This window comes from Macaca fascicularis, chromosome 19, assembly GCF_037993035.2.
Source record: "Macaca fascicularis isolate 582-1 chromosome 19, T2T-MFA8v1.1".
NCBI lineage: Eukaryota > Metazoa > Chordata > Mammalia > Primates > Cercopithecidae > Macaca > Macaca fascicularis.
The window spans coordinates 56,348,714-56,366,577 of NC_088393.1; the positions used below are offsets into that span (position 1 = coordinate 56,348,714).

Here is a 17,864-nt window from a genome sequence, read left to right on the forward strand (position 1 = left end):
CCGAGGTTCAGCTTCAGCCAGCAGTAAAACGCATGCGTAAAGCCTGTATCAATGCGAGCTGTCCATTTCTCACTGCCACCTCCCTATCTCAACTACGCATGCGCTATCTGCCTGCCTTTCTCCACCACTGGCCTCGTTTGGGCGCAACGCATGCGCCACAGGAGTGTATCCTTGTCAGCTTGCTACAAAGGAAAGGGGCAGAGTGGACGCGAGACTCCCCAGAGGAATGGGGCGGGGCAGGGCTCCCGCGCGCAGTACGCCAACGGCGCGCAGTCCAACGTCCACCGAGGCCACGCCCCCCCTCGTGTCAGCTCCTGAGTAGGCGGAAAGCGGGAGGGGGCGGGACTTGAGCGCAGCCAATCAGCTGTGGAGGAGCGAAAAGGCGGGAAAAAGCGGAACCAAAAGAAGGCGAAGGTGGCGCCAGGGATCAGGAGAGGTGGGCGGGCGAAAGGAAGGGCGGGCCCTCGGGTGACGCAGATTGGCCCTCCAGAGACGGGGCGGCCCCTTCTTAGGCGGTGTCACCCCCAAACCCCAGCACTGCCATTCCAGGTCCTTAAAGGGGAGACCGCGATTCTAAGAAGGTAGCCCAGTGGCGGGGCGTGGCCTCATTCTGAGGTTCCCCACAAATCCGAGGTCCCGACTCCCAGCTTGAGGAAGTGCACTTTCATGAAAATGGAGCTGAATTCGAAAGGGAGGCCCTTATTCTGGGAAATAGCCCCAAATGACACAAGACAGCCTGAAATATGCCCTGAGATACCTGGGTTCTCCACGAAGGGTGCTGTCACCCCCAAACCTGAAAGGGATTCTTTGGGTTCAGACCTCCCAGGGGCTGATCTCAATGGCCGCACCCCCTAGTTCCCAGAAAATCCCACCTGTGTCCTCTCACAGAAGGACCCAGTCCTTCTGCTCCTGGGTCACAAGACGTGGTCCCCAAATATCCCAGCCCTCCCCTGCACTCCACCTCTGGGACCCCTGACAGCCCTCACCCCACAACCCCCTCAGCCCACAGTCCTGACTTCTGGAACCTGAAGCAGCCCCTTCACTTATGTCCCCCCACTCCTGGGACCCCCAGAATCCCCCTAACCCCAGGCCCTCACCTCTCTGGAATCCTCCGTAGACCCCCTTAACCCACACCTCAACCTAGGGGACCCTCAGCGGCTCTCTCACCCTGCACCTCCACCTCTGCGACCCCTGGCAGCCCTCCCCACACAACCCCATTCCTGGGAGCCCCCCAGCACCCACTTCCTATGTCCCCCACTTCAGGGACCCCTAGCAGCCCTCTTACCCCACACAACCCCATTCCTGGGACCCCCCATCACCCCCATCCTGTGCCCCCACTCCTGGGGCCCACAGAAGCCCCCTCACCACACAACCCCATTCCCTGGGACCCACCTGCATCCCCATCCTATGTCCCCACTTCTGGGGCCCCTGACAACCCATTCACCCCACACCCTGACTCCTAAGAGGCTCAGCAGTCGCGTCACCCCACACAACTCCCCTCCAGGGACCCCCCCATCCCCACCCCATGTCCCCCAGTCCTGGGGCCTCCAACAGCCCATCCACCCGGTTTCCCTGACTGGCATCCCCCATCTGTGTCATCCCACAGCAGCCAAGCCCAGGGCCAGCCTGAAGCCCCCGGACGGCAGTGCCCAGCAGGCAGCGCCCAGCACTCTGACTCCCACCTCCCAGTGGCCCCAAAGGAGAACAGCTGCCATGCACATCCCCGAAAGCCTCCAGGACCTGGCCAGCAGCGAAGCCGTGCAGTTTCTGAGAAGGCCCAAGACCGTCACGCGGGTCTTCGAGGGGGTGAGGCCCTCCCGTGGCCCGACTATGCCCCTGGGTGACAGGAGCCAGGAGCTCTCAACTCCTAGACAGTGCGGGAGGTGGGAGGGGGGCAGGCAAGGAAGGGGTCAGATGGGGAGACAAGGCAACAGGGAGCAAATGCTGACACCACCTTTTCCTGAGCACCCCACTATGGGCCCGTGCTATTGAGGCACTTACAGACTCTCATAGTAAGGAACAGCCCTCAGAGTAGGTGCTGCAAGTCCCATCTCCGAGATAAGAAAACGGGCTCAGAAAAGTTAAGTAAATTTTTTTTTTCTTCGAAACAGTCTTAATTAGCCAGGCGTAGTGGCACACACCTGTAATCCTAGCTACTGAGGAGGCTGAGGCAGGATCGCTAGAACCCGGGTGGTGGAGGTTGCGGTGAGCGGAGATCGTACTACTGCACTCCAGCCTGGGCAACAGAGCCAGACTCCATCTCAAAAGAAAGAAAGAGAGAGGGAGGGAGGGAGGAAGGGAAGGAGGAAGGAAGGAAGGAAGGGAGGGAGGGAGGAAGGGAGGAAGGAAGGAAGGAGTTTCGCTTTGTCACCCAGGCTGGAGTGCAGTGGCACAATTTCTGCTCATTGCAACTTCCACCTCTTGGGTTCAAGCGATTCTCCTGCCTCAGCCTCCCTAGTAGCTGGGATTACAGGTGTGCACCACTGCGCCTGGCTAATTTTTGTATTTTTAGTTTTGCCATGTTGGCCAGGCTGCTCTCGAACACCCATCTCAGTCTCCCAAAGTGCTGGGATTACAGGTGTCAGCCACCACACCCAGCCTCAGTAAATTTCTTAAATCTGGGATGTCCAATGGGGTAGCCACAACCACATGTGGTTACCTCACGTTGCGCTAATTAAAAGAGTTCATTCTTTAGTCATAGTGGCCACATTTTAGGTGCTCAACAGCCACATGTAGCTGGGGACTCTCAAACAGTACAGGCTGGGTGTGGCGGTTCATGCCTGTAAAGCTAGCACTTTGGGAGGCCGAGGTGGGCAGATCACTTGAGGTCAGGAATTTGAGACCAGCCTGGCCAACATGGCAAAAACCTGTCTCTACTAAAAATACAAAAATCCAGGCATGGTGGCATGAGCCTGTAGTCCCAGTTACGTAGGAGGCTGAGGCTTGAGGATGGCTTGAGCCCATGTGGCGGAGGTTGCACTCCAGCGTCGGTGACAGAGTGAGACCCTGTCTTAAAAAAAAAACAAAACTGTGGCCAGGCGCGGTGGCTCACGCCTGTAATCCTAGCACTTTGGGAGGCTGAGGCAGGCAGATCACGAGGTAGGGAGATCAAGACCATCCTGGCTAACACGGTGAAACCCCGTCTCTACTAAAAATACAAAAAAATTAGCCAGGCATGGTGGCGGGTGCCTATAGTCCCAGCTACTCGGGAGACTGAGGCAGGAGAATGGCATTGACCTGGGAGGTGGAGCTTGCAGTGAGTGGAGATCATGCCACTGCACTCCAGCCTGGGCAACAGAGTGAGATTCTATTTCAAAAAAAAAAAAAAAAAAGTGCAGATATGGGACATTTTCATCATGCCAGAAAGTTCTGTTAGACAGTATTTGCTAAGGTCACTCAGTAAGAGGCAGGGGCAGGATTCAAACTCAGATCTGTGACATACCAGAGCCCATTTATTTTCCACCTCCCAGTTGAGGGAGGAGGAGGAGAGGAACAGGGGCTGGGGCCTCTAGGAAGAGAATAAGGAGTGCAGACCTAAAGTGCCAGATGTTGGGTGGTCACTGTGTGCCAGGCACCACGGCACCGTTCATTTCATCATCCCCACATTCCTAAAGAATCTGGACACCTGAAGTCAAATCCTCATTCAGCGCAGACTTTGCTCTGTGATCTTGAACCAATCACTGCTCATCTCTGGATCTCAGTACATGAAGAGTTAGAGCTGTGGCTCTGACCTTTAACCTGTGCTGCTTCCACCGCTCTGCTTTAACAGAATTGGAAACTAAGGCCTAGGGAGATGATGAGACTTGATCGAGGTCTTGGGAGTAGGTGGGGTTCCCCAGCTCAAACCCAGGGTCTCCCCTAAGTCCTAATCCAGAGTATCTCCTCTCTGCCCCTTCTAGAGCCTGAGGTTGGAGAAGGAACAAACAGGCCTGGAATCCTGGCTCAGCCGCGTGCTGTCCATACAAAGTGACTTACTGCCCAGTTTACCTGGGCCAGGCCTGACATCATTACCAACAGCAGCATCTTTCTTTCTCAAAAGTGCCCCTTTTGTTTGATGGCTTGCGTGGTCACTCTGTGTCTGTGTGACCCTGAGCAAGCTATTTGATTTCTCTGAACATCTCCATACTCTCGTCTGTAAAAAGAGGATCCTAATACTCTACTCCTAGGAAGGACCATTGTGAAAATGAAACAAATTAATGCCTATAAACTGATTAGCGTGGGACAGGCAAGTAGTGATCTTTCCTTAGTGATTTTTCTTTTTCTTTTTTTTTTCAGACAGAGCCTTGCTCTGTCACCCAGGCCGGAGTGCAGTGGTGCAATCTCAGCTCACTGCAACCTCCGCCTCCCGGGTTCAAGCAATTCTCGTGCCTCCCGAGTAGCTGGGATTCCCAGCATGCACCACCACGCCTGGCTAATTTTTGTATTCTTAGTAGAGATGGGGTTTCACCATGTTGGCCAGGCTGGTCTTGAACTCCTGACCTCAAATGATCCACCCGCCTCGGCCTTCCAAAGTGTTGGGATTACAGGCGTGAGCCGCCGCACCCAGCCTTAAACAGTGATTATTATCAAAATAAACCATTACTCGTGAGTGAGGAGAGGGCCTAGGATGATCGAGATTTGTGTCCATTGTCCTTCCCCAGGGAAAGAGGGGAATCTTGAAAACCACATCCCAGCACCTGATCTTTTGCTGGTGTTAACTTCGCTACTCCTCACCACAACCCTATGACACAGGCATTATGATCCCTGTTTAGCCCAAGGGGAAACTGAGGCTCACAGAGGCTGAGTGGCTTGCCCAAGGACATCACCCAGCTAATGAGCAAGGCCAACTCGGATCCACCCACCCATCTGGAAAGCCTCAGAAGACAGGGCGGGTGGCAAGGGAGACGGAAGCCCAGCTGGTGTGGACTGATGCAGGGAAAGGGGAGGAAGAGCCGCCAACCATGCCAGACGTTCTGGTCACGGACTTTGCCTGCCGCCTCCATCCACCCTCCCCACCCCCCCGCCCTCTCCTCCTTCCCCCCTGGTCTGGCTCCTCAGTAGGGAGTCTCTGGGCAGCTGGTACTCTTGTCCTCACTGCCGCCTGCCAGCTGGTGCCTTAACTGATGAATCTTTGCTCCCTCCCTAGGGACAGGCCAGGGAGGGCATGGAAGGAGTTTGGACTGAGGCTTCAGAGGGATAGGGTCCCTCCAGCCCAGATGAGCCCCTGCTCCTCCAATCTCCAGTGCCCCGGGCTCATGTCACAGCCCAGGGTTTTGGGGGTCAGTGGACAGACAGCCCACCCACCTAGATGTCAGGAGGGCTAGATTCCAATCCCCCTTCCACCACTTACTGACCTTGAGAGGACGCCTCCCCTCTCTGGGCAAATCACAAGAACGACCATTTTCCTGAGCCCCTGGTAGACCCAAGCCCCTACCCCGCATTCCTCCTTTCAATAGCATAGAAACAGACCAGGAAACTGAGGCTCCAAGAGATGGGTGATTTGCCCCAGGCCATACAGCTGGCGCAGTCAGACGCGTCTGGCTCTTTCCACTCCACCAAAATGGCTTCGATTTATCACCTGTGAAACAGAAATGAATTAATAACCTCCACCACGTGGGGCCGGTGTGAGGTTCCAGGGAGGTAGCACAGGTAAAATGAATATGGTCTCAAAAATGATCGATGTGCTTTCCCATCCTCGACCTGGCTCTGCCTCAGACCAGCAGGGCCAGACACGCCCTCTCTATAGTCAGTTCTTCTGCTCCAAAATAGGCAGAATCATCTTACAGCCTCCCTCCAAGGGTTGCTGTGCGGATCAAATGAGATGATGGATGTGAATACCCTTGGTTATTGCCAAAGGGCTAGGCAAAAACAGGGAGTCAGGGTGTTGCTGCTGTTGTTCACAGAAGGCAATTAAGGCAAAGGAGAAGGGAGGAGGGACGGAAGCTGAGGAGTTTAGGGGTCAGTTCTTTGTGTCCTCCATCTCCACTCTGAAGGGCAGGGCAAGAGTCGAGACAAAACCAAAGTCATTCACTCTTTCAACATACATTTGCTGAAGTCCAGTCTAGTGCTGGATGCTGGGGATAGGGAGGAGGGGCCCGGCAAGGTGGCTCACACCTGTAATCCCAACACTTTGAGAGGCCAAGGCAGGAGGATTGCTTGAGGCCAGGAGTTTGAGACCTGCTTGTGCAACATAGTGATAAAAAATTAAATATGAGTGAGGCATGGTATTTCACACTTGTAGTCCCAGCTACTCAGGAGGCTGAGGTGGCAGGATCGCTTGAGCCCAGGAGGTCGAGGCAGCAGTGAGCCGTGATCACGCCACTGCACTCCGGCCTGCGAGACACAGTGAGACACTGTCTCAAAAAAAGAAAAAAGAGAGAGAGAGTCCTGTGTGGAGCCTGTCCAGGAAGAGTTCCAGTTCTAACGAAGGGGAGATTTTCTTTTTCTTCTGTGTTGAGACAGGGTCTCACTCTGTTGCCCAGGCTGGAGTGCAGTGGTGCAGTCACAGCTCACTGCACTCCCAACCTCATGGGTTCAAGCGATCCTTCCGTCTTAACCTCCCAAAGCACTGGGATTACAGGCACGAGCCACCACACCAGACCAAAGGGAAGATTTTCAACAGTCTGTTTCCCTTGGCCTACCCACCTTCACCCCCAACCCCTATCGCCAACACTGCCACTTCCAATCAATCACCACGTCCTATTTTACACGCTAAATATTACTGAATTCCCCAGGGCTCTGGCCTCAGCGTTTCTCGCCTGGGCCTCCGCGCCTCCTCTCAGGTGTGTTGGCCTCTTGTCTTGCCTACCTCCAATCCATCAGCCACGTGACCGCAGAGGGCTTCTCTAACCCCAAGGCTGACCTTGGCTGTCCCCTGCACAGAATCCTCCCATTCATAACATTGAATGCTTTCCATGGCTCCCCAAGTCTGGCTCCTGGCCCTGGTGTTCCAGGCCTCTTAGAGCCTGGCTCCCACCCACTTTTCCAGCCTCATCTCACACCAAAACCCTCCAGTGAGTTTCTCTCTTATCTCTGAAGCTGCCCGCTCTGCAGCATCTGGCTCTTCCACGTGCTGTCCGCCCTGCCAGGAATGCCCTTCCTCCTCTTGTCTGCCCAAGAAACTCCTTGTTCTTTAAGGTCCAGTTCAGAACTCACCTTAAATCCAGCCCTCAGTCCGGCTTCCGCCTTGACTCTCTCCCTGACCCCAGGCCCCAGCCTCCTCCCCACCGCCCCATCTACACACCAGCTCATCTTTGTCTGGCACAGACCTGCCCTGCTGCATTGTGACCATCTGGGACAAATCACTGGGGATTCAAATTTTCACTGAATTTCGTTGATAGGAGCCCCCCTACTCAAGGCGCCTGGTCCAGCATGAGGTAGGAGAGCAGGCGGTCAAGGGCAGACTCAGGAGCCAGGTTGCTTCGGTTCAAATCCAGGCTCTGACACTGACACTGACCAGCTCACTTTTTTTTTTTTTTTTTTTTTTTTGTGACAGGGTCTCACTGTGTCTCACAGCCTGGAGTGCAGTGGCACTATCAGAGCTCACTGCAGCCTTGACTTCCGGGTCTCAAGTGATCCTCCTACCTCAGCCCCGCAAGTACCTGGGACTTCAGGTGCACGCCACCACACTGAGCTCATTTTTTTTTTTTTTTTTTAAATTTTTTGTAGATACTAGGTCTCACTCTGTTGCCTAGGCTGGTCTCCTGAGCTCAAGCGATTCCTCCCACCTTGGCCTCCCAAGTGTTGGGATTACAGATGTGAGCCACCGTGCTTGGCCTTTTGTTTGTTTGTTTGGTTCGAGACAAAGTCTTGCTCTCTCACCTCAGCTGGAGTGCAGTGGCATGATCATGGCTCACTGCAGCCTCAACCTCCTGGGCTCAAGTGATCCTCCTGCCTCAGCCTCCCAAGTAGCTGGGACTACAGGTATGCACCACCACCCCCAGCAATTTTTGTTTTTAATATTTTTGTAGAGACTGGGTCTCACTCTGATGCCCAGGCTGGTCTCGAACTCCTGGCCTGACACAATCCTCCCACCTCAGCCTCCCAAAGTGCTTGAATTACAGGCATGAGCCACCTCGCCCAGCCAGCTAATTGGGTTCAGCCAATTCCTTATCCTCTCTGTGCCTCAGTTCCATTATCTGAAACACGTGGCTGTGAGTCGTGCCCGCATCCTAGGGTGGCTGTAAGGATGACCTGGGTGAGGCTTTGTAGACTGTTTCTGTGGTTTATTTAGCAAATACACATAGAAGACAGGCATGGACGCAGACTGTGCACCATGCACAGACAAGAGGGACAGGGTTACCAGATCAATGTCGTTATTTGTCTAAAACAAAATCCCGAAGCCATAAAACAAGGCAAAATGTTAATATGTGTTAGTTTGGCCAGTCGACACTGGGCATTTATGTTTCTCTTCGTATTTTTCTGTATGCTTGGACGATTTTGCAAATTGAACCTAAGAAATGAATAGGAATTAGTGAGTCCAGGAGGGAGGAGACAGAAGTCGCAGAGGGAAGGGCTCTAAGTGCCTCCTCTCATTTAGTCCTCAGAACCACCCCAGAGGGAAGAGCTGAGAGGCAGAGAGAATAATCACGACTGCAAACACTGATTCAGCTCTTCCCATGTCCCGGGCACCGGGCCAAGCATTTTATACGGGTACCTGGGTTTGGTGGCAGAAGGAGAGTGTGGAGGAGGCAGGGGTGAGTGGCGAGAGATGAAACTGGAAGAGTGAGGGGAGCGGAGATTCTGCAGGGCCTCCAAGGCCAGGCTTCAGGGCTGGGACTCAGTCTTGAGGCACTGGGGAGCCATGAGGGACTGTGGGCAGGGAGGGGCAGGGTGTGGAAAGACTCCTCTGGGGTCGTGGTGGGGATGGGCTGAGGTGGGGGAGACTGGAGGTGGGAGGAGGCTGGGAGGAGGCTGGGGCAAGGGCCAAGGAGAGCGGACGAGGCCTGAGCCAGGATGCAGCAGAGGGGACGAGGGGCAGGAAGCTGAGGGCTGTGACACTATGACAATGACAAGGAGGGAGGGGTCCAGACGGACCAGTGACTGGGGGTACAGAAAGATCGACAGCACCAGGGAGGAAGGAGGAGCAACTTCAGGGAGAGACTGAGCTCCTCTCTGGCCCCTGGGAATCCACAGGTCTTCTCCCTGATTATCTTCTCATCCCTGCTGACGGATGGCTACCAGAACAAGATGGAGTCTCCGCAGCTCCATTGCATTCTCAACAGCAACAATGTGGCCTGCAGCTTTGCCGTGGTAGCTGGCTTCCTGGCCTTCTTCAGCTGCCTGGCCTTCCTCGTCCTGGACACCCAGGAGACCCACATTGCTGACACCCGCTTCAAGACAGCCTTCCAGCTCCTGGACCTCATCCTGGCTGGTAAGCCCCCAGGACCTCCCACCCAGAGCTGCCCCTCCTCCTGCTCACAGCCCTCCTGGCTCCCCAGGGCCTCCCGGGCACAACCCTTCAGCCGGCCTCCACCCTGACCGTCCTCCCAGCAGGAGGCATCTGCCCACAAGTGGCCCAGAGCTTCTCACTGCTCCTGACACCTGCTGTCTCCTCCTGGGGAATTATTATTACCCTTTAGACTCTGGGTAAGGGTCACCTCTTCTGACCCCCAGGCAAATTATAGCAGCCTCCCTTCTGCCCTGTATTTTCTTTGCTTCCCTCGTTCACAGAAAATCTTTATTTTTATTATTTTTTGGAGGGGATGGAGTCTCACTCAGTCACCAGGCTGGAGTGCACTGGCACAGTCTCGGCTCACTGCAACCTCCGCCTCCCGGGTTCAAGCGATTCTTCTGTCTCAGCCTCTCGAGGAGCTGGGATTACAGGCGCATGCCACCATGCCCAGCTAATTTTTTTTGTATTTTAGTAGAGACGGGGTTTCACCGTGTTAGCCAGGATGGTCTCGATCTCCTGACCTCGTGATCTGCCCGCCTCTGCCTCCCAAAGTGCTGGGATTACAGGCTTGAGCTACCACGCCCAGCCAAAGTCTTGCCTCCTAACCACTGCCAAACACTCCCGATGGAGCCTGGCACACATCTAGCACAAAATGTGTGTCCTTCTTTGGGGCCTGACCTCCTTCCTCTCAGTCTATTTGATCTCAACTCCTCCCCACCCTGCCGCTCCTCCTTCCCACTGGGCCATTCCCAGTGACTTAGGGCCAAGGGAGCCCTGGAAGGTCATTCAATCTAGTGCTATGCAGGAGAACTCCCTGTGAGGGTGGAAATGTTCTGTGCCCGCACTTTCTCATGCAGGAGCCACTTCCCGCCCGTGGCTACTAAGCACTTTAAAATGCAGCCACTGGCGGGACGCGGTGGCTCACTCCTGGAATCCTGGCACTTTGGGAGGCCGCGGCAGGCAGATCACTTGAGGCCAGGAGTTCGAGACCAGCCTGGCCAACAGGCGAAACCCCGTCTCTACTGAAAATACAAAAATTAGCTGGGCAGGGAAGTGAGTGCCTGTAATCCCAGCTACTCGGAAGGCTGAAGCGGGAGAATCGCTTGAATCCGGGAGGCAGAGCTTGTAGTGAGCTGAGATTGCACCATGGCACCCCAGCCTGGGCAACAGAGCCAGACTCCGTCTCAACAACAACAACAACAAAAAGAAATGTGGCCAGTGCAGCTGAGAAACTTTTTTTTTTTTTTTTTTTTTTTTGAGACAGAGTTGCACTCTGTCGCCCAGGCTGGAGTGCAGTGGCACAATCTCAGTTCACTGTAACCTCCGCCTCCCAGGTTCAAGCGATTCTCCTGCTTCAGCCTCCCGAGTAGCTGGGACTACAGGCGCCCGCCACCATGCCTGGCTAATTTTTCTTTTTTTCAGTAGAGACGGGGTTTCGCCATGTTGCCTGGGCTGGTCTCGAACACCTGGCCTCAAGTGATCCACTTGCCTCAGCTTCCCAAAGTGCTGGGATTACAGGCGTGAGCCACTGCGCCCGGCCTAAAATCCTGTGTTAATGAATAGAAATTTAAACAGCTGCATGTGGCCGGCAGCTCCTGTATTAGACAGCGCAACTCTGCTCCAGCAGCTCGCTCTAGGGAAGGCAAGGAGGGATTGGGGAATGACTCCTGGGAGATGTGTCAACACAGAAGCTGATACAAAAAGTATTTTTCAATAACACGTAGAAGGTCGTGCAGCAAGACCGCCAGCCCCATCCTTCCCATGCCTCAGCAGCCCTGCCTGAGCGAGCTTTCCTCCTGCCCCCTCTTCTCTCCCTGTGACACCGCAGTTCTCTGGGCAGTTGTCTGGTTCGTGGGTTTCTGCTTCCTGGCCAACCAGTGGCAGCATTCGCCGCCCAAAGCGTTCCTCCTGGGGAGCAGCAGTGCCCGGGCGGCCATCGCCTTCACCTTCTTCTCCATCCTTGTCTGGGTGAGGACAAGCCCCTCCACCGCCCCTCCCTAGGAGGGGCACCCTCTGCAGGGTGGGGTTGAAAGGGCTAGAACATTCCTGCTCTCACTTAGCTCCCCTGGGAGCCAGGGACGAGGGGGCTCCCCCAGGACTCCGCTGGTCCCTTCCAGGTGCCGCTTCGTCTGAGCAGCCACAGCCCAGCATCAGGGCCTGTGCTTTGGCCCAGGGCTCCTGGACAGTGAGCAGTCCAAACACCGGTACCCTTTGTCTCCTTCCCAGGCCAGTCCCCAGCCCAGTCCCTCTCCTGACCTGCCCAGCCCAAGCCAGCCTTCAGCACGCTGTTTTCTGCCCACAGATATTCCAGGCCTACCTGGCATTCCAGGACCTCCGAAATGATGCTCCAGTCCCTTACAAGCGCTCCCTGGATGAGGGCGGCATGGTGCTGACCACCCTCCCCTCGCCCTCCGCCACCAGCTCTGTGAACATGCCCACCACTGGCCCCAACAGCCTGAGTTATGCCAGCTCTGCCCTGTCCCCTTGTCTGACCGCTCCAAAGGCCCCCCGCCTCGCTATGATGCCTGACAACTAAATATCCTTATCCACATCAATAAAGAGAGAATCCTCCCTCCAGAAGGGTTTCTAAAAACAGCCCTCAGTCCTTATCATGTCTGTTCCACTCTTTTCCCTTGAGTGGCGAGGGTGGGTAAGAATCCCACAAGGTCACCATTGGGGTCTCTGCACTGGGTCACATTTCCGTAGCATCCTCTGGAGCCATCATTGGGGCACCACCTTGACAGTGATGGATTGGAAGTGGTGAGAGGAGGGAAGCACTTTTTTTTTTTTTTTTTTTTTTTTGGGACAGAGTCTCACTGTGTCGCCCAGGCTGGAGTGCAGTGGCACAATCTCAGCTCACTGCAACCTCTGCCTTCCAGGTTCAAGCAATTCTCCTGCCTCAGCCTCCCTAGTAGCTGGCATTACAGGTGCGCACCACCAAGCCTGGCTAATTTTTGTATTTTCAGTAGAGACGGGGTTTTACCATGTTGGTCAGTCTGGTGTCGAACTTCTGACCTTGTGATCCGCCCACCTCGGCTTCCCAAAGTGCTGAGATTACAGGCGTGAGCCACCACGCCTGGCCAGGAAGCACTTTTTTCAGGCCTGTTGCACACTAAGTCCTGTCATTACTCCTTGAGTCCCCACACTGGCCAGGGGAGGGAGGCACAAGGAGCCTCCTCTTACAGTTGAGGAAGCAAAAGTTCAGAGAGAGAAAATGCTTCCGCCTGTGGAGAGAACACCAAAAAGAAGGGCCAACAATGGGACCCAGCCCTGTCACTCAAGCCCAAGCCCTTTCACTCCCCACGGTGACCAAAGACTAAAAACCATGGCGTGTGAGGAGTCGGTGAAGGAACGAGGTGCTGAGTCCGCAAACGAGATTCAAGGGAGACCCTTGTCTTCAAATATTTCAAAGAATATCTTCGGGGAGGAGGGGTTTTTATTCCAGGAGAACCCCAGTGGTAAGCGGGGGACTCAGGCACAGGCCACAAAACATTCCGACCTGTAGGAGCCAGGCAGGAAACCCCAGTGGGTGAAGCGCCTATTAAGGGAGTAGTGGGGACAGGGCCACGTCCAGGAGGGGCAGCCTCCAATCAGCGCACATTCGGTAACGGGGCCTGAAGTTTCTTTTCTTTTCTTTTCTTTCTGAGATGGCATCTTGCTTTGCAGCCCAGACTGGAGTGCAGTGGTACAATCATAGCTCTCTACAGCCTTGACCTCTTGGCATCAAGCAATCCTCCTGCCTCAAGCCCCAAAGTAGCTGGGACTACAGGTGTGTGCCGCCACTCCCAGCTAATTTTTCAATTTTTTGAAGAGATGGGATCTCACTGTTGCCCAGGCTGGTCTTGAACTCCTGGGTTCAAGCAGTCCTCCTGCCTTGGCCTCCCAAAGTGCTGGGATTCTAGGCATGAGCCACCACTTGGCCAGCCTGGGGTTTCTAGAACAGTGCTGTCCACTTGAAATCTGATGTGACACCCAAGGAGAGTTTAAAATAGTCTAGTGGCCACATTGAGAAAAGTAAAACAAGGCTGGATGTGGTGGCTCATGACTATAATCCCAGCACTTTGAAAGGCCAAGGTGGGCGGATGACTTGAGGAGGCCAGAAGTTCAAGACCAGCCTGACCAACATGGTGAAACCCCGTCTCTACTAAAAATACAAAAATTAGTCAGGTGTGCCTGTAATCCCAGCCACTTGGGAGTCTGAGGCACGAGAATCACTTGAAACCAGGAGGTGGAGGTTGCTGTGAGCCAAGATTACGCCACTGCACTCCAGGACGAGACTCTGTCTCAAAAAAGAAAAAAGTAAAATGAAACAAGTGAAATTAATTTTTATATTTTATTTATGTCAATATATCCAAAATATCATTTCAACATGTAATCAACATAAAAATAATTAGTGAGGCATTTTCCACTCTTTGGTACTAAGTTGTTGAAACCCATTGTGTATTTACACCAATAGCACGCCTCAGTGTGGACTCGCCAGGTTTCAGGGGCTCAACGGTCACACATAACCACTGGCCACCCTACCAGACAGTGCAGCTATAGAAACTCCAGTTTTTCTACGACACTTTGGACATCCATTCTGTGAGAGGGTTTTAAAATGTGAAATCTGCCGGGCGCGGTGGCTCACGCCTGTAATCCCAGCATTTCGGGAGGCCAAGGCGGGTGGATCATGAGGTCAGGAGTTTGAGACCATCCTGGCTAACATGGTGAAACCCCGTCTCTACTAAAAATATAAAAATTCGCCGGGCATGGTGGCGGGCGCCTGTAATCCCAGCTACTCAGGAGGGTGAGGCAGGAGAATCGCTTGAACCCAGGAAGGGAGGTTGCAGTGAGCTGAGATCGCGCCACTGCACTCCAGCCTGGGCGACAGAGTGAGACTCTGTCTCTAAATAAAATAAAATAAAATGTGAAATCAGGCCAGGTGCGGTGACTCACACCTATAATCCCAGCACTTTGGGAGGCCGAGGTGGGTGGATCACAAGGTCAGGAGTTCAAGACCAGCCTGACCAACATGGTGAAACCCCACCTCTACTAAAAATACAAAAATTAACCAAAAAACACAAAAATTAACAAATACAAAATTTACAATTTGTATTTGTAAAAATACGAAAATTAACGACAACCAGCAGGTACCTGTAGTCCCAGCTATTCAGGAGGCTGAGGCAGGAGCATTGCTTGAACCCAGGAGGCGGAGGTTGCAGGGACCCGAGATGGCGCCACTGCACTTCAGCCTGGGTGACAGAGCAAGACTCCATCTCAAAAAAAGAAATTGAAATCGGTGGGCAACAAATACAAAATAAACGTTGGGTAGGCCAAATGAAACACACCGCCCGGGGCCATCGTGGCCTGCAGAGCACTAGTTCACAAAGCGGACGAAAGGATACGAGACGTGGGGAATCAAATTTGGGTTCCATTAGTCCTTTTCTGGAGGCTTCCTGTGTGGCTGGCCCTGTACCTGGAGGTGCAGAAATAACTACGTGAGGCCGGGCGCGGTGGCTCACGCCTGTAATCCCAGCACTCTGGGAGGCCGAGGCAGGCAGATCACGAGGTCAGGAGATCGAGACCATCCTGGCTAACACGGTGAAACCCCGTCTCTACTAAAAATACAAAAACTTAGCCAGGCCTGGTGGCGGGTGTCTGTGGTCCCAGCTACTCGGGAGGCTGAGGCAGGAGAATGGCGTGAACCCGGGAGACGGAGCTTGCAGTGAGCCAAGATCGCGCCACTGCACTCCAGCCTGGGCGATAGAGCAAGATTCTGTCTCAAAAAAAAAAAAAAAAAAAAAAAAAAAAAGAAATAACTACGTGGTCCCGCTGGGCGTAGAGAGAAAACAGCAGCAGCGCAGGGAGACAGGAAGTGTTCTGACACGGAAATGAAAGGACTCAGCGCTAGACATCCCTCTGGATAAGCTTGGGTGTGTCACTGGGCCTGAGTTGTATTGGCTATAAAACTAAATAATTAGATTTTTTTTTTTTTTTCAAAGACAGGATCTCTGTTGCCCAGGCTGTTCCCACCTCAGCCTCCTGAGTAGCTGGGACCAAAGGTGCAGGCCGCCATGCCCGGTTAGTTTTTTGTTTTTTATTTATTTATTTTTTTTTGAGATGGAGTCTCACTCTGTCACCCAGGCTGGAGTGCAATGGCTCAGTCTTGGCTCACCGCAACCTCTGCCTCCCAGGTTCAAGTGATTCGCCTGCCTCAGCCTCCTGAGTAGTTGGGACTACAGGCGCATGCCACCCAGCTAATTTTTGTATTTGTAGTAGAGATGGGGTTTCACTATGTTGGCCAGGCTGATCTCGAATTCCTGACCTCGTGATCCACCCACCTTGGCCTCCCAAAGTGCTGGGATTAGAGGCGTGAGCCACCACGTCCGGCCTCTTTTTTTTGTTTGTTTTAAAGAGGGTGTCTCACTCTTTTGCTCAGGCTGGTCTTGAACTCCTGGGCCCGAATAATTCTCTCACCTCCACTTTCCAAAGTGCTGGCATTACAGGCGTGAGCCACTGCATTCAGCTAAAGAATTGAACCGGATTCAGATGGATGCTTTTCAGACTCTTCAAAGAGATGCCAGCCAGGCACGGTGGCTCATGCCTATAATCCCAGCACTTTGGGAGGCCAAGGCGGGTGGATCACCTCAGGTCAGGAGTTCAAGACCAGCCTGGCCAACATGGTGAAACCCCATCTCTAAAAAATACAAAAATTGGGCTGGGCACAGTGGCTCACACCTGTAATCCCAGTACTTTGGGAGGCCGAGACAGGTGGATCACTAGGGAAGGAGTTCAAGACCAGCCTGGCCAAGATGATGAAACCCCGTCTCTACTAAAAATACAAAAATTAGCCAGATGTGGTGGTGGGCACCTGTAATCTCAGCTACTTGGGAGGCTGAGGCAGAGAACTGCTTGAATCTGGGAGGCAGAGTTTGCTGTGAGCCAAGATCGTGCCACTGCACTCCAGCCTGGGTGACAGAGCAATACTTTATATTAAAAAAAAAAAAGGCCGGGCGCGGTGGCTCAAGCCTGTAATCCCAGCACTTTGGGAGGCCGAGACGGGTGGATCACGAGGTCAGGAGATCAAGACCATCCTGGCTAACATGGTGAAACCCCGTCTCTACTAAAAAATACAAAAAACTAGCCGGGCGAGGTGGCGGGCACCTGTAGTCCCAGCTACACAGGAGACTGAGGCCGGAGAATGGCGTAAACCCGGGAGGCGGAGCTTGCAGTGAGCTGAGATCCGGCCACTGCACTGCAGCCCGGGCGACAGAGTGAGACTCCGTCTCAAAAAAAAAAAAAAAAGAAAATCAGCTGGGCACAGTGGCAGGCACCTGTAGTCCCAGCTACTCGGGAGGCTGAGGCAGGAGAATCGCTTGAGCCTGGGAGGCAGAGGTTGCAGTGAGCTGAGATTGTGCCACTGTACTCCAACCTGGGCCATGAAGCAAGACTCTCTCTCAAAAAAACAAAAAAGCAAAAAAAAAAGAGATGCCTCGGGGCTGGGTGTGGTGGCTCATGCCTGTAATCCCAGCACTTTGGGAGGCTGAGGCTGGAAGACTTGAAGTCAGGAGTGTTTGAGACCAGCCTGGCCAACATGGTGAAATCCTGTCTCTACCAAAAAATACAAAAATTAGATCGGGTGCGGTGGCTCACACCCGTAATCCCAGCAACTTTGGGAGGCTGAGCCAGGTGGATCACCTGAGGTTGGGAGTTAAGACCAGCCTGGCTAACATGGTGAAACCCCGTCTCTAAAAAATACAAAAATTAGCTGTGTGTGGTTGCGGGCACCTGTAGTCACAGCTACTTGGGAGGCTGAGGCAGGAGAATTGCTTGAACCCAGGAGGCGGAGGTTGCAGCGAGGTGAGATCGCATCACTGCAGTCCGGCCTGGGTAACAGAGGAAGACTCTGTCTCAAAAAAAAAAAAAAAAAAAATAGCCAGGTTTGATGGTACACGCCTGTAGTCCCAGCTACTCTGGAAGGTGAGGTAGGAAAATCACTTGAACCAGGGAGGCAGAGGTTGCAGTGAGAGAAGATCGTGCCACAGCATTCCAGCCTGGGAGAGTGAGAAAAAAAAAAAAAGAAAAAAAACAGGTGGCTTGGGTTGAGCAGGCAGCAATACAACCCCTTCCCCAGTCAACCCCAGCGAGTGAGCAGCCCTGCTCCTGTTTTCCATATTCGGCTTCCAGGCACAAATCTAAACAGAAGGTCCCTTGACTTAAGAGAAAGAAACAACAACAACAAAAAACACTGAAAAACCACATAGCGTTGGTTAAACACACAAGCTCTAGCATCACAAAGCCCAGGTGCAGAGCCCACCTTTGCCACTCACCCCTCTGAACCTGTTTCCTCATCCACAAACTGCTCCCTCTGTAGGGACGCCGTGAGGGTCGCAGGAGCTCATCCACGCAACACACAGGGCCTGGCCCATTTCAAGAGCTCAGGAAACGCCAGCTCCCGGCCTCCTCAGGCTTCCAGAGCCAGGCTCCAGGGAAGCCGCAGGCAATTATACAG

The 17,864-nt window shown here is 53.6% G+C and overlaps 1 protein-coding gene across 7 annotated transcripts; it reads left to right on the forward strand.

The window, feature by feature from the left end:
- The first annotated feature begins 94 nt into the window (after positions 1–94).
- On the forward strand, positions 95–11,968 carry SYNGR4 (synaptogyrin 4). 7 transcript variants are annotated; one of them, XM_065534712.1, is made up of 5 exons: positions 95–436; positions 1,607–1,806; positions 9,115–9,352; positions 11,202–11,341; positions 11,600–11,968. In XM_065534712.1, the coding sequence occupies exons 2-5, from the start codon at positions 1,714–1,716 to the stop codon at positions 11,714–11,716; spliced, it is 588 nt and encodes a 195-aa protein (XP_065390784.1). In that variant the 5' UTR covers positions 95–436; positions 1,607–1,713; the 3' UTR covers positions 11,717–11,968. The 7 variants fall into 7 exon arrangements, with proteins under 7 accessions (XP_065390784.1, XP_005589816.1, XP_005589818.1 ...); XM_005589759.4 differs by having other exon boundaries at positions 11,676–11,968; XM_005589761.5 differs by having other exon boundaries at positions 355–414; positions 11,676–11,968.
- Positions 11,969–17,864: the final 5,896 nt, after the last annotated feature.